Source organism: Oryzias latipes, chromosome 15 (assembly GCF_053564925.1).
Source record: "Oryzias latipes strain Hd-rR chromosome 15, Olatipes_Hd-rR_3.1".
Lineage (NCBI taxonomy): Eukaryota > Metazoa > Chordata > Actinopteri > Beloniformes > Adrianichthyidae > Oryzias > Oryzias latipes.
Window position 1 is genome coordinate 3,825,001 of NC_136251.1, and position 15,419 is coordinate 3,840,419.

Consider the following 15,419-nt stretch of genomic DNA (forward strand, 5'->3'; position numbering starts at 1 on the left):
CGTACAGATCCGCGGGAACTCGAGGAATCCTTCCGCGGAGTTCAGCAGCGGCTCCGGCGGAGGTCAGTGACCGGAAGGCGGCCTGCAGCGCCGCGGGGTCTGCGTGGAGACAACACCCGAGTCGGTCCCTGTGGCAGCTCTATAATAACGGATGCGGTCAAAGACAAACCTCGGTTCTGCTGTGCTTCGATAAGATGCTGACGGATGTCCAGGTCCATGTTTGCTCAAAGGTTCCCGGCAGGCCTTCGCACCTCTCAGGTAAGAATCAGACGTCGATGAACGTTCAACTAGTGTTGGTTGGTTTTAGTTTGGTGCATTTTACCTTTTGAAATACACTATGGCGGAGTTGTTCTGGTGTTAGAATAACGTTGCTACGCAACCAATCAGCAACCCAACTACGGAACAACAGAAAGGACAAACTTGTTTCAAAAGCCCACTTTGAAATAATTTTCATTCACTTAGTTTTTGTTTCTTTTCTTTGTTTTTTCCCCCCTTTGCTTGTTTATCTGGGCGTATTTGTTTTTATATATACACATTTAGTTGAGATTTTTTTTACTTTAAAATAGTTTTAGTTGTTCTTTTGTTTGTTTGTTTATTGGGACGAATTCACTTTTTTATATTTAGCTGTAAAGTATGTTTGAGAAAAAACACCTTATTTATACATTTAGCTTAGCTAGTTTAAAAAAAACAGACATAAAATTGGTCTACTTTATTGACCGGATGAAATATCATTATAGTAACACATCAGTGTCATTCGTCAAAGGCCGATTACTTTCAGTTTAAGAAACAAGTCGACCTTTAATATGTTCAACAAAGATGAGGCTATTCCTGTTGTATTCAGTTTTTTATTTTATCATAAAATACCTAATGGTTTTTATACAATTACAGTTTAGATTGAATGCAAATTTCATCTAATTTATGGATGGAATGGATGGATTTAATGGAAGTTAATAGAGCAGAATGTTCAGGAGCCTGAGTGATGATGTCATCGCTTATTGTGTGAAAAGACGATTTTTTTTCCGATAAACTGCCAGAAACCTAACACCGTTTGTCACATAGTCAGGATTTGTTTCAGCAAAAAGCAGAAATATGCCTCTGGTTTCTTAAAATCTCTCCCTCAAAGTCAAATTCTTTTTTTTCCCTCTAGAGCCCCAAATCTGAGGTGAACCTTACTCTACTCATCTACCTGGCCATTTTAATCAGTTTGATTTTTTTCTTCCCGATTCTTGCACTTAACTTGCAGTTGTTGGAATAAACTTGAACCAAGAAAGCAGCAATCATTGTAAACCAAATCCATTGATGTGCAGTAGTTTTGAAGTATAGGAACATTTGTTTGAAGAGAGTGAAATGTTCCACTGAGCCATAGGTTTGTATGAAATTTTCTGCTCACTAACGGAGAATATTTGTCTTCATACTTCTGATGAATTTGACATAAATACTCTATGCTTGATAGATCCTGTTTTAAGTATAAATCCATTCATTAGAAATTGTACTTTTGTTGCCTGCCTTCACTCTGTATCCTTTCACTCAGTTCTTTCATAATAGAAACCTAACGTGTGACTGATTGACCTACTTTCATCAGAATTTTGACACCATAAATGTAAGTTTGTTCCAATGCAGCAAAACCTGGGGAACAAAGAGGAAGGAAAGTCTAGATTTGGCCTTAAGTCTAAGAATACACACATTTGAAGTAGGCCTAGTTAGAGGCAGCTGACTGCTAAAACTCCAGTTTGAACCTTGACAAGTTCATTTTTTTTTAGCTTTTTTGAAATCAACATTCATAGTTTTCCACTGATCACTTTGTTTTGTACTGTTTATCAAAACCCCTGAAAACAAAGTGTAACTAATGCATTTTTTCTCCAGCCAGTGTGAAACATCAGAGAACACGCAAGAAGGAGATTTATTAGCGGCCTTGTGTATTGGACTGCATTAGTCGTGGTCCAGTGCTCTTAATGAACTGGCAATGTAGTGTATACATATTACCTGTTCAAATCCACTGACTCCCACTCTGCAGTGCCTACACTACTTCTCTTTATCTCATCAGACTTGTCTGCTGTAGTTTCCGACTGTGACACTTTTAAACGCGTAAACACGATATGTTACCTTTTAGACTACAGTCACATATCCCAAAATTCCACCGTGCGGTGACCTCAATCAACATTCAACGGCAACATTTATAATCGGGAAGCGGCCATTGTATGTTTACACGCCGCACGGCGGCAGCCACAGAGGTTTTAAAGATAAGTAAAAATCTGATGGCAAACAGATGATTTTTTTAACAGTGGTCAGCCGCTGCCCAGGGACATTTGGGAGATTGATGGTGGGAGTGCAGTGACGGGCGGGTGGCAGGAAGGTGGAGGCACCATAATCTACTGATAGGAGGGTCTCAAAGGTCCTTAATATTGTCTGATCGGCCAATTTCAGACCGCCACCCTCCAGCCCCTCCCCTGCTGTCCCACTGCCACCGTATGATGTTAGAAATCCTACAGCAGCGTTGTTGGCTCTCAACGAGGGCTGTTGACATGGCCACAGTGGGTCCTGCATAGAAATGGGGAGACAGCGTTGATGATGTGTTGATGCTCTTCATCTGATGAAGACTCCTGCTGTGGTTGGACCACTTGGACCTCCGTTTTCTTGGGCACTGGGGCTTTGCCCCTGCTGAGTTCCTTGGGAGGCATGTTGTCTAAAAAAGTGTAAATGGACAAGTTTATAATGTGCACTCAAAATCTGAGTTGCGAATAACCAGTGGGGCAAAACGCCCCCCTTTTTAGTTCAGTTCAGTTTTATTCATACAGTCCAATATTACAACACAGTTGTCTAAACGGACTTCACTAATTGTACAAAACATAAAATCAGTTATAAAATACAATAGCTGATTTCTAAACTAAACTGAGCATTCCTGCCCCGAGACCCTCCTTCTCCGGGTCACTGGGCGGCCGGTGGTGCTTCATTTGGACCACTGTCCAGAAACATTTACACATTGTCCAATCAGAGCTGCTGTCGGCTGTTGATCCGGCTACCACCGCCCTGTGGCACCCCAGCTGTTGGCTGATTTTGTAATGGCGTCATCCCCACCTGAGAGCCGCCATCTACATTCATGAAATTTGACATTTTATGGATGAGAACAATTTTTGTCAGGAAGCAGCTGTAAGTTTGTTGCGGGTCTGGAATCATCAGCGGTGAGTCTAAGCCCCGCCCCCTCCTCTCTACCTGTTCACACCTCTGCAGCTCCAAGTTGTTTTCCCCCGCGTGCAACCCCCCCATCCAGCATGTTCTACACAGATAGCCCAACATACGGTCATCCTAGCAGACAGTGGACAGGATAGTAGGGGCGTTCTAACTCAAACTTAATCAATTTTACACGGAAATGTTTTGTTTTTTTTGGGGGGGAAGGGGGTGTTCATGTGTCTCCTACCAGATCACCACTGACTGTCTTTTTAGAACTTTCCATCCCATCACAGACTCTGAACACACGGTTCACTTTGGCAGCATGCATGTATCTCCACCCCCACGTGCACACTGCCACACTGCTCCCTGTCTGCTTCATCCCTCCTCCTCACCCACAGTGTATTGATGGACAGATGTTTTCCACTCATCTTCGTGTCAGATTTTCACCTTTGATGTAATATTTGTCTTTTCAGCAGATCTGGTATAATTGTTACTCAGCTCAAAATAATAACTTATTCAAATCAGTGCTTGTATCCCCCACTTCCTCACCTCTCTCCCTTTTATTCTCTTCAACCCCCCCCCCCCCCCCACACACACACACACACACTTTTCCCCTCTCCCTCCCCCACACACATGTAACAAATAAATTAAAAACAAAAAGAGGGTTTATACAAATTCACACTCTGGTTTTCCGAAGATTTTTAACCTCTTTTTTTAATAGTAAAACCTGTCCATCACAAAAAGCCTTCAGCGCTCATCTGTTGCTCAGTTGTTGGACAGAACAAGTCACAAAAAAAAAATTTTTCTACAAAATTAGGCTGCGGCATTAAATCTTAAAGATTCTGCCAATGCCTCTCCATTGCGCGGCGGCAGTTGTATTTGTGACCGTAGGATTACGAGGCTTGTTGGCAGAAACATGTAAAGTAGTTATTTCATTTGTCCAATTACTTAGGAGCCCATGAAATGAAGGGATTGTGTTTAAAAAATGCTTTAGTTTTTCACATTTTTATGCAATCTTTTTGTTCAACCCATGGAATAAAAGCTGAAAGTCTGCACTTCAATGGGATCTGAGTTGTTTTATCTAAAATTCACTGTGGTAATGTACAGAAACTAAATTAGAAAAGAATCTGTCTCTGTCCAAATATTTATGGTCCTGACTGTATTTTTCAGGCTCTTCATTCTATGGATTCTCAGTTTAAGGCCTAAATTACAGAATAAGGAAATCTCTCTCTATTTTTTAAAGCACATAAATTGCTCCTTAGTGGCTCTACAGACAAATTTGTAAAACGTGTATAAAGAGTATTCATCTTGTTGTAAACACTTAAAAGTCCAAGTGAAACTGATATTTATATAGCAGCTTGTTTCCTGGATGGCATAATTGGCAAACAGGCTGCCTGCTGAAATTGAAGAGGAATAATGAGAAGAAGAACTGGATCAATTTGTTGGAGGGCAAAGTTGACACACATCATCAGGGATGCTGGAGGAGCTGCAAACCAACTACGAGAAACTGATTTATGCTCTTCAGTTTAAAGGCCTTGTTAGTAACCCGGTCCAGCAGATGTTATGGCTGCATGTGCACATTGTTGCTGGAGTGTGGGAATAACACACTGTAGATCAATTTTGTGGTGGAGGTTGAAGGTTTACTCTTTTACTGGGAGAATCCAGGAGTAAGTGGCTGCCCAGTGGATTGATTTATGCTATCGAGGTAGAGATTTGATAACTGTCTCATTTTTCACACAGTCATTTGACAAACATTGACGGGAGGCGGCTGGTATGAAGGCCTGCGGTGCCGCCTTAATATATTATTGCTGCTGGACTGACCCTGTAATGTTCCTGTGGAGCCAAATGCCGGGTTGTTTTGAAAGTATTTACACAAAGTGTTATACAAAAAATGTCACAGGTGACCAAAATATTCCATCTGTGGAAGATGTGACTTCACATCTAAAAGTTAAGTTTGCTAAGTTTCTTTGTCACCTGTCGGTCTATGTCCTCCTACACCCACAGCCTGTCAGAGCTGAGGACAACCCCCATGCTGGGTAGCCTGTGAGTGCAGAACGGCTGCAGGAAATAAATAGACGATGTGATTAAGAGGCTTTTATCGATCAGACAGAATGCAGAGTGATGCTGTTGAGTCTAAAGCACAGTCTCTCATCTCTAGCTGGTGTGTTGTGTGTGAAGAGGTGGTAAACATTTCTTTTAATAAACATATTTTTTTACAACTTTCACATTATGTTAATGAGGGCTGCATGGTGGTGTAGTGGTTTGCACTCTTGCCTCCCAGCTGGGTTCTTTCTGTGGTGTTTGCATGTTCTCCTCATGCATGTGTGGGTTTGCTCCAGGCACTCTGGATTTCTCCAACAACAAGAGTGTGAGTGGTTGTGTGTCTGTGCGGCCCTGTGATAGACTGAAGAGCTGTCAAGGGTGCACTGCACCTTCACCCGTCAGTAGCTGGGTTGGCTCCAAGTTCCTGTGACGTGAACAGGAATAAGTAGGTTTCAAAATTATCAGACCGATAAAAAAAGCAGCTCAGAATGTTTCAAACTTTATGACAACATTGTTTAATGTGTTGGCCAGACTCGCCTGCTATAGACACACAAACAGTGCATTTTTTTAAAGGACGATTTTTGGTTGTTGGACTTACGTTTAAAAGGATTCACTGAAAATGTTTGGAAAGACAAAAAATCATATAAACTTTTTCAGAGAAAATGCATGAAAAAAATACATGCTAGTGTTGGTCCAGCTTTTCTTTCTTCCACTAGAGCTGACCAAATAATCATGATTGGGAACATTTAACATTCTTTGGGTCTTGTTCACGAGTGAGGGAAGACCGGAGCGTGACATTGACAGGCTGATCGTAGCAGCGTCCATAGCTATGTGGTCGCAGAGAGAGCTGAGCCAAAAAGCAAAGCTCTCAATTTACTGGTCGATCTTTGGTCCAATACTCACCTATGGTCATGAGCTCTGGGTCATGACCCAAAGAACGAGGTCCCGAATACAAGATAAGCTTCCTCCGTAGGGTGGCTGGGTGCTCCGTAGAGATAGGGGGAGGAGCTCGGTCACCCGCGGAGAGCTCGGAGTAGAACCGCTTCTCCTCCACATCCAAAGGAGCCAGTTGAGGTGGCTCAGGCATCTAGTCCGGATGCCTCCTGGACGCCTCCCTCGGGAGGTGTTCAGGGTATGTCCTACTGGGCGGAGGCCCCGGGGAAGACCCAGGACACGCTGGAGATACTATGACTCTTGGCTGGCCTGGGAACGACTCGGGATCCCCCCAGAGGAGCTTGAGGAAGTGGCTGGGATGAGGGAAGTCTGGGAATCTCTGCTTAGACTGCTGCCCCCCCACCTAATCCCGGATAAACAAAGGAAGATGGATGGATGGATGCATGGGAACATTTTGCTACGCCGAGTGAATTTCCCTGAAAACACCCATCAATGAAGGTTTTCATGTATTGATTCAAGAGGGGAAAAACATGTTTTACTTTGTTTTGAAGCTGAATCATGGCATCTGGACCTAAAGTCTTCTTCGTTTTACCACTTACCCTAGGAAAGGGGTCAGCAACCTGAACCTCTCAAAGAGCCATATGGATCAGTTTCCCACGGAAATGAAAGCACAGGGAGCTGCAACATTAGGTGTGTTAGAAAACAATCGTTTCGCCGAAATATCGTGATAGTTTATTTGGCAATACTTGTATTGATTCAAAATGCTGTCAGGATATTTATTTAAGTAATTATTTTAATTATTTATGAGCGGGATGTTTCCTTTGATCTTTTTTCCATTTTCCACAACCTTGAATAGACTTTTCCGTCTGTCAAATACAGAGTTAAGATGAATGAGATGATGGAAATAAATTCACTTTGATGCAGACTCCTGTCTATTTATTTATTTAATCCAGTAAACCCAATAAAGTATATTAATTTTATGGATGAGAACTATTTTATTTAGGAAGCAGCTGTTAGTTTGTTGTGGGTCTGGAATCAACAGCGGTGAGTCTAAGCCCCGCCCCCTCCTCTCTACCTGTTCACACCTCTGCAGCTCCAAGTTGTTTCCCCCGGCGTGCAACCCCCCCTCCAGCGTGTTCTACACAGACAGCCCAACATATGGTCATCATAGCAGACAGTGGACAGGATAGTAGGGGCGTTCTAACGCAAACTTAATCAATTTTACACGGAAATGGGTGGTTTTAGTCTGGGGGGGGGGGGCGTTCATGTGTCACCTACCAGATCACCACTGACTGTCTTTTTAAAAGAACTTTCCATCCCATAACAAACTCTGGTTTCGTTCACAGCTGTAGACACGCCCCCTCCGCGTGTTCAGGCTGCTCTCTTCCTCCTGCCTGCTCGTTCTACCTGACGGTGTAAAAAGGCACCACAACAGTCTGAGAACATGATAGTTATTTTAGTAAACTAGAGAGCCGTAGGAGGCTTCAGTCTGGTGGTGCTGGATTCATGTCCCATACATATCAACCACTCACGATCCAGCAATTATATTAAAGGGAACAAAAAAGGGAAACCAGAGAGAAAAGTGTATCCTCCTGTAACCCTTCCTGACCCCATCACATGCTTGTTGGGTGTGGCCGTCCTGTCATTTGTTGGTATTTCTTATTTTAACTCTCTTCAAACCAATACTTCATGCATTTTTGATGTATTTTATGATATCAAATTGACTAAATGCAAATGACAAGCTTTTAAGTTTTGTGTCTACTGACAAAAAATTATATTTTTCTTTCGACTTTCAATATTAACTATATTAATATGATAGAGACTTGACTACATCTAAACCAGAGACAACATTTGTGTTTTGAACGGAAACAGGCAACAATTCGTCTTCAAACCGTTGTCTTGCCAGCAAAAGACAATGTGATTACCTTCCCAAATTCACTAAGCAGGCAGTCTGGCGCACAGATGGTGCTCCATGATGATTAATAAGTCCCTGAAAAGCATACTGTGCATATGGGTTTTTCATGTCTTTCTGCTGGTTTAACCTGTAATTAACAAAGTTTTGTGTTGCCATCATCTCACTTTGTTTCTCAGGTAAATAAAGAAAAACAAAACTTAAAAAAATGCAGGTATTTTTAATTGAGTCTGATTGCAAACAGTGGCATCATTTTATTATTTCTGTTTCTTAAGTGCTTTAAAAAAAGATGAGAAACAACTGTCACATCTTCCCATTGATCCAGAACAAGACTGGATCTGTTTTTACATCATTAAGTTTACATTTGTGTTCCACTCCAGCAGGTCCAAGTAGATTTTCTATTAACGTGTAGGGAAAACTTTGCTATTCAAATGTTTTTGATGAAAACACTTCAGTGTAAGAATAAAAGGAACAAGCTCAAGCTTAAATCACAGACCTACCATTATTTACAATTTCCGTGCAGCTTTTATGATCACACCATCATCATGAATACTGAAAAGGGAAAAAAATGTGGAAAAGAATTAGAAATGGCACACAGAGCAGATCCCTTAACTGCACCATGTTCACAGCTCCTGTTCACAGGAGGACACTCCGATGGCGTTTTAAGCTCAAATATGGAGGAACGATAAAATCTGCAGCATTTTGTAGGTAGGGATAAAAGAACGTGGGCTTTGTTGGTGATTTGGATGTCTTTTTATTGTGCATGCTTGGAGGTAATGCTGAGTTTTAAAGAATTAACACAGTCATCATATTTACTGTTGAAAGCTCTGTGTTGCATCTGCTGCAGAATTCTGCTCACAGGTTGACATGTTTGACCTGGCACTTCTCCTCTGGAAGGTTTGATGTCTTCCTCAGACATCCTGTTTTCTGATTGCATAAGTGTTTTCACCAGTTCAGTTCTGATCTGCTGTTGGTTTGCATAAAGGTAGGCTACCCTTCCTTCACAGTCCCCCTCTCATTTATAATGAATCAAAGCTGCTGGGTGCAGTAAGCTCACATGTATTATCGCACTCCCAATAGGACAGCTTGCAACAGCTGTGAAAGTCCCATGAGACCAGCACATGCTTGAGATGTTAAACTAGCAGGATCCAATGAAACATTAATTATATTTCAAATGGTTATGAATAATGAACCGTTTTCATGTGTGAAACTCATACAAACACCAGAAGGAAAAGTCTCAAGGAGCAACTAAACTATAAGTGTTGTTTCGCCTCAAAAATACAGATTCTGCTGTAATTCCCTTCTGATCAGAAGCAGAAGCCCTAAACTTAGAATGAAATTGATGATTTCTTTCGATTTCAGATGTCCGATAAAACATTAAATATAGGCCTATTCATTCTAAAATCGGATTTTTTCATATAGGTATAAATATTAAGTAAAAAAACACATTTTTAGAAATCCTAGAAAATGATCAAACTAACATTCATATTTTATGAGTGTTATTTGGTGCATTTTTGAAAGGTTCATTAAAATGATTTCAAACTTTTACAGAGACTAAAGCTTGTTTACATAATAAGTTTATTAAAAATAGTTCAACTACTGTCAGGCTTTAAGAAATATCTATGAAATTAAAGCAAAGCAAAAGGCTGATGTAACCATAGTTTAAATAATCAAAGCTTTTCTCTATATGTCTATGATCTATGCATTTCTATAGAAATACTTTTTCTTTCCTAAAAACATCATAACATAATAATTAATGTGTCAGAAGTCAGAGCTCTGTCTCCCCCTCTAGTCATCGGCAGAAACCTTCTCCAGAGTTCTAAACAGCCCACATCTCCCAGCAACCCCAGGTGCTATGTGGTGCGATATCCAGACCTTATCTTCTGATTTCCGACTCTGTTTGCTCGCTGGTGACTGTGAGGGACTCACCACAGAGCAGCAGCAAGAACTGGCGTTCCGCGATGAGGGATTATCCTTGGATCAACTCATAGCTCTCACCAACAAACTTGAAAACCTGCTGAGAACCTGGTGGCCGCTTAACCCAGCCTCAGTGATCTTCATATCCTGCTTACCGTTTCTCCCAGGGACCTCTGGTTCCTACCACAAGACCCATGCGACTCGGCTCCACCTGGCTCTCTCCTGGGATGAGAGCAAGATGTTTCCGGGAGGACCTCTGCCTCTACTGCAGCCATCCAGGCCACCTGTCCCAATTGCCACCCATAACGTTCTGCAAAATCAGTGAGTGAACCTGTTCTCACCTTTACTCTGCCAATTTCCCTAAACTTTGGAAGCAGCGGAAACACCGATTATGATTGACTCTGTGGTGGTGGGGAATTTCATTGACCTGGCTATTGCTCACTCTCACAGTGTCCCTTGGCTTCCTTTGCTCACCTGCAACGCCCGGGTGGCTGTGACTGCTCTAGACGGATGACTCCTGGGGTCGGCCAGATCCGGTTCCTGACTCAGGACATAGCAGTCATCACATTGGATCACCATCACGAGTACCTCCGCCTCTTCACCATAGAGTCCCCTCATTGTCCAGTCATCCTTGGTCTTGGTAGACTGTGTTCTCCTTTAAGAGTGAGTCAAGGCATACACAAGGGGTGTGCACAATGCAGCCCAGTCCGACAACACCAGTTCCTCACAACATAACCTGACCACCTTGGACCCAGCGAGAGAATTTTGCTGCAGTGGCTCTGTCACCACTGCAGTTCATGCCATGGCACATCCCACCACGCCAGTAGGTTCCGTGCAGCCGTGTTCAAGTCATGCCATTCCACATCCTGTCAATCTGTTCCCAAGGAAAATCAAGTCTCCCATTCCTGTGCAGGGGCAAAGGGGCCATTTGTCTTTATGTATTTGTTCCTCAGGTGGTCTCTGTCACCATCGTAAGGCAGGTTGCTTGTCTTCGTCATGTGTCTGTTCTTAAAGGGATCACCGGGACTATGCTTCATGTTTCCCTGACCCTGAGGATGGTCGCCGTTTATTCTTCTCGGCTGTGGTTCCTGTTCCAGAGGAAGGTTGCCGGGGCTGCTCCCCTTAATGTTTTCTGTCCCTAGGGAGAGTTGACTGGACTGCTCCTCTTTCTGTTTGTTCCTGAGGAGGAGTTCTCTGTGTGTCTTTACCCCTCACTGCTTTTAAGCAACAAAGAACCTAAACTTTGGATTTTGTTGTAGCCGTCCTCCATTTCCCCTCCTTCCTACTGTTTTGAGGCATCTGGAACCGCCTTTCTTGGGCGGGGTACTGTGAGGTATGTCGTCTTGAGTTTGGCTGTCAGTTTTATTTCCTTGATTTTTGTGGGTTCTTGTAATGTTTTGTTTCAAGTTGTTCCCTTGTCAGTCACTCCAAGCTCATGTTGTTGATCCTTCACAGCTGTTCTCATTTCTGTTGATCACCCTCACTTTAGTAAAGTAAGTAAGTCTAGTTTTCAGTTCTTTCTCATTTTCATTCATTCATCTTCTTTACCGTTTATTCCCTTTCGGGGTCACGGGGTTGCTGCAGCCTATCCCGGCCACTTGGGCGTAGGCAAGGGATGCCCTGGACTTGTAGCCAGTCTGTCGCAGGGTAGAACATCCTCAATCACACATCCATTCACTCTCACACCTATGGTCAATTTAGAGTTGCCAATCAACCTATGAAGCATGTTTTTGGACGGTGGGAGGAAGCCGGAGACCCCAGAGAGAACCCACGCATGCACGGGGAGAACATGCAAACTCCACACAGAAAGGCCCCCCATTGATATTGTGTTTTTCATGTCCCTCATCCGGGACTTGAACCGGGGGCCTTGGAGCAGATCCAGCGGTGGCGCTGTGGCGCTACCCACTGCGCCACCGTGCAGCCCAGTTCTTTCTCATCATGTTTAAATTTATTTACTAAATGTTTTAGGTTCTGCTACCAACCCCAGTCTCCTGCATTTGGGGTCCTACACCATGATAGGCACCTGATAGAGAGGAGGGGCTGCATCTAAGGTGAGTACAGGCGTGTATTGCCGTTCCCGTGAGGCTGTACACACCAATACAATGATGTGCTTAAGGGACATCCTTGAAAATGGAATGTAAGATTGTTGTGCACAATTGTTGTGTGTGTGGTAAATGTATCGTAAAGTATTTGTAAGAATAAAGAAATGACATTCGAGTGATGCTGTCACAGTGGCCCTACGCTACACACCCTTACTAACAGTGCACGAATGCTGCATGCACATGATACATAAGTGTTAATCAGAGTATTTACTCATTCTCAGGGGTTTATTTGGGATGACAGATGTCTCTGGATTGCTCAAACGCCAGCAGCAGCATGGGGATAATGGACGTTTTTCTGGAGCATAATTAAAAATGAAGCTGCATTTGTTGACTCAAAATGAAAAAGAAAAAGATATCCACCAATAACTTTTTCTTTTTCTTCTTCAACATCGCTTATTCTGTCACTTAATTAAAATGATAAAGAAAATGGGTTTTGACATTTCATTTTCAAAAAGTTCTCTAGTAAATGTGTACCAAAATTCAATTAGAAATGTCTAATTTGATCATTAAAATGAATTAACAGAAATGCTTTTTCATTTTCACAATGTAACTGCATCAAATGAATCAAAAATAAAATTAAATGTCAGTCCTTTAAAATGCTTTTTCATTTTCTTCTTTAACATCACTCATTCTGTGACATCATTAAAGCGAAAATGCAATGAAGGGATTGCATTTTCATTTTCACATTCACCCCGCATAAACTGTAGCAAAATTCATTACCAGTGAGCATTTCCAGGGGGGAGGCGGGGCGATGACGTCAGTACTCACGTGGTGTGGCTACATGCTCTGCGTGAGCCAATCATGTCTGATCAAATCAGCCGGAGTCTTCGTGTTTGTGTGAAGTGAAGTGAAGGGAAGGGTGATTTGTAATGTACAACGCTACTGAAGACGCTTCAGACCTTAGTCTGACTGTGTCTCCCGGGAGAACCGACTCTCTGAGCAGAGGAGTAGCTTTGAGGCAGCTTTTGAAGGCGGAAGTGCTGCTTCGGGCAGTCCTGAGAAACCGTGCACTCATGGCACTCACTCATCAATTTGTGTTTTCAATCGTGTCCAGACAAAATAAAGGCTGAAGTTTTTCCCACATATTTACAGCCAAGATGCACATTGTGGCATTGCCTGCAGTACAGAGTTTAAATGCACCCAAAGCTAAATGTTGTTGTTGACACGCATTAGCCTGATCCTAAACCTTCTCCTGAATCTTATGACATATATATTTTTATTTTCATCGATACAATTGTCATAAATCTGGTTTTAATATTTTCCCTCTCGGGTTAATGCTGGACAGCCACCTTTCAGACTCGGTCAGAGAGACAGATGGAAACCGCAGCCTGCAGCGCAGCAGCCGTCATGCCTGGAAACTGAAGCAGAGACTCTCTGGGAGAATCTGTGGGATGAACTCGAACATGGAAACATGATTACCATGAAGAACTCTTCAAAATAACTAAACCTGATCTCTCAACATTCCCCGTGTCTTCATGCATTGTAAGTGAGATAGTAAGTGACACAGACACCGCACCATGTAGCGATCCGGCTAAAATCATTAGCTGGTAGCTCCTCCCACACTCGGCCTGATGCGTTCACGGAGCTCCAGTACATAGAAGCTTCGCAGAACTCCAACAGCCACACAGTCACACAACATATTTTCATGAGAAAATAAGAACTGCCAAACCGACCCTAAAATCACCTAAATTTTGACTACTCCTCTAAACCATTTTTATAGTGGGACAGATAAGTAAAACAATCGTTCATTTGATGATACTAGCATGAAATTTGGCATAATTATTTATTTTGCATTAGATTTTGAAAAAAAAGTACTAGCCACTTGAAATTCCAGTATGGCGGCCATTTTCCAAGATGGCCATGGTCCTTTTTAAGGCAGAATATTGCAGTACTACGTACCATTAAAGTTCTTACTCAGATACTTGATGAGTTCTCTTTGTCTGGGTTTGATGTGGGAACACCACTAATCATTCTGAGGGTCCAATATTGCAGCCATTTTACAAGATGGCCGCCAAATTGCGTCATTTGCTACATATGCCAATGTCTAAGAGTCCATATTTCAAACAATACTCAACCTACTCTGGCCAAAAGTCCATTCATTGTTCATCAGTTTTTTTTCCTAGGAATTCTGGCAAGGGCAACTACAGAGTAGAGTAGAGTACAGAATAGTCCATTCTTTACACACTTGCACCTTCCACCACACTCTGTCTTGCATCCACACTTTGTCAGTTCACGGCAGCTCTTGGAAATGGGTTCCAGCATTGTTCATACAACTTCCCAGTCATCACCGTTTTTTGACCATCCCCACTTGGAAGGAGACTGAGGTTCTGGCTAACGATTAACACACTGCCCCCAAATATGACCTGCTTGGTAGGCTGCTCGTTTGGCATGTTCCTTCAGTACACTTTTTGTTGGTGGAATCATGTCATATGACCTCTGCTTTCGCGCAAAGACATCAAGCCTTGCCTCGTCTACAGAAGATGTTGTACTCGACCGGTCATACATAAGAACCACATATTTTTCCAGAACATGTAGATCAGACTCCTCAATCTCAGATGGCCTGCGGCCAAGTTTTGCAAAGGTGGCAGAGGCATCATTGAAGACATCCCATGTCTGCCATGCCGTCTTTTTCCCTTTGCCATTGAAACCTGACACAACGTCACACCCAGTAAAGGCATGGAAGAATAGCATCCTGTTGGTCTTCTCTGATCCTAAGATGGACACCAGGTCATGAATAGGAATCCATCTAGTGTGCTCACCTTTTCCAAATCTAATCCACATTTGCTCCAGGCCAATTGCTTTGAGAGAAGGCATCTGTGATATGGCAATCACAATGACGTCTGTGTCGTTTGCGTCGATCATAACAGATTTGCAGTCTTCTGTAGCTGCATGCCAGGCATGTAAGAATATACGTGTGTCAGCCTCCTCATGTGTACAGGGAGCCAATTCCTTTAGGCTCATGTTGGTGTAAATGGCACTCGTAAGGGCATCTTCTTCCTTCGTCACAATGACTACATTTTCTGTAGTCATTTTAGCTGCTGCATCAGCAAGAAAGTGGAAGAGCTCTGTCTTGTTAGCACTGTTGCGGAGGAAACTCTTCCAGTTTGTAGGCGTTTTACTCTTTTCAGTAACTCTCCTCCTGATAGCTTTTCCTCTTTTTGATCTAGCTTCTGACTTCAGACTTGACCTATGATATACATCAAAGATGATGTCTGTTCTCTTGTGTTTTCTACTGTACATTTCTATTTTGGGGAGGATGTCCTTCGTTGCATATTCTTCAAACGTCTTTGATGTCTTTGGTACAACTGCATTTACCAGTGATGAACCATCCACAATGAGGACATCCGAGTCTGGCTTTGACTCAGGTAGTCTCACTTTCACCT

General features: G+C 42.7%; 2 protein-coding genes across 17 annotated transcripts in view; one reads left to right on the top strand and one right to left on the bottom strand.

Annotated features, from left to right (window-relative positions):
• Positions 1 to 320, bottom strand: part of cfap46 (cilia and flagella associated protein 46) — a 128,884-nt gene extending 128,564 nt beyond the window's left edge. For 14 of the 16 annotated variants that reach the window (XR_013647849.1, XR_013647851.1, XR_013647850.1 and 11 more), the window contains exons 1-2: positions 170 to 320; positions 1 to 99 (exon numbers count right to left, since the gene is read on the bottom strand). The exon at positions 1 to 99 is cut by the window's left edge and continues 26 nt beyond it. Coding sequence is in view for 10 of the 16 variants with exons in the window: in XM_078932078.1 (XP_078788204.1) it covers positions 1 to 99; positions 170 to 218 (148 nt within the window). In the remaining 6 variants the exon portion in view is untranslated. The remainder of the gene's footprint in view (positions 100 to 169) is intronic. The other 2 variants (XM_078932080.1, XM_078932081.1) reach the window with 1 other exon arrangement.
• LOC101156601 (gamma-aminobutyric acid receptor subunit pi) overlaps positions 122 to 15,419 on the top strand; it is a 130,588-nt gene continuing 115,290 nt past the window's right edge. Inside the window, exon 1 of the mRNA XM_078932085.1 lies at positions 122 to 258. The gene's annotated coding sequence lies outside the window, so the exon portion shown is untranslated. The remainder of the gene's footprint in view (positions 259 to 15,419) is intronic.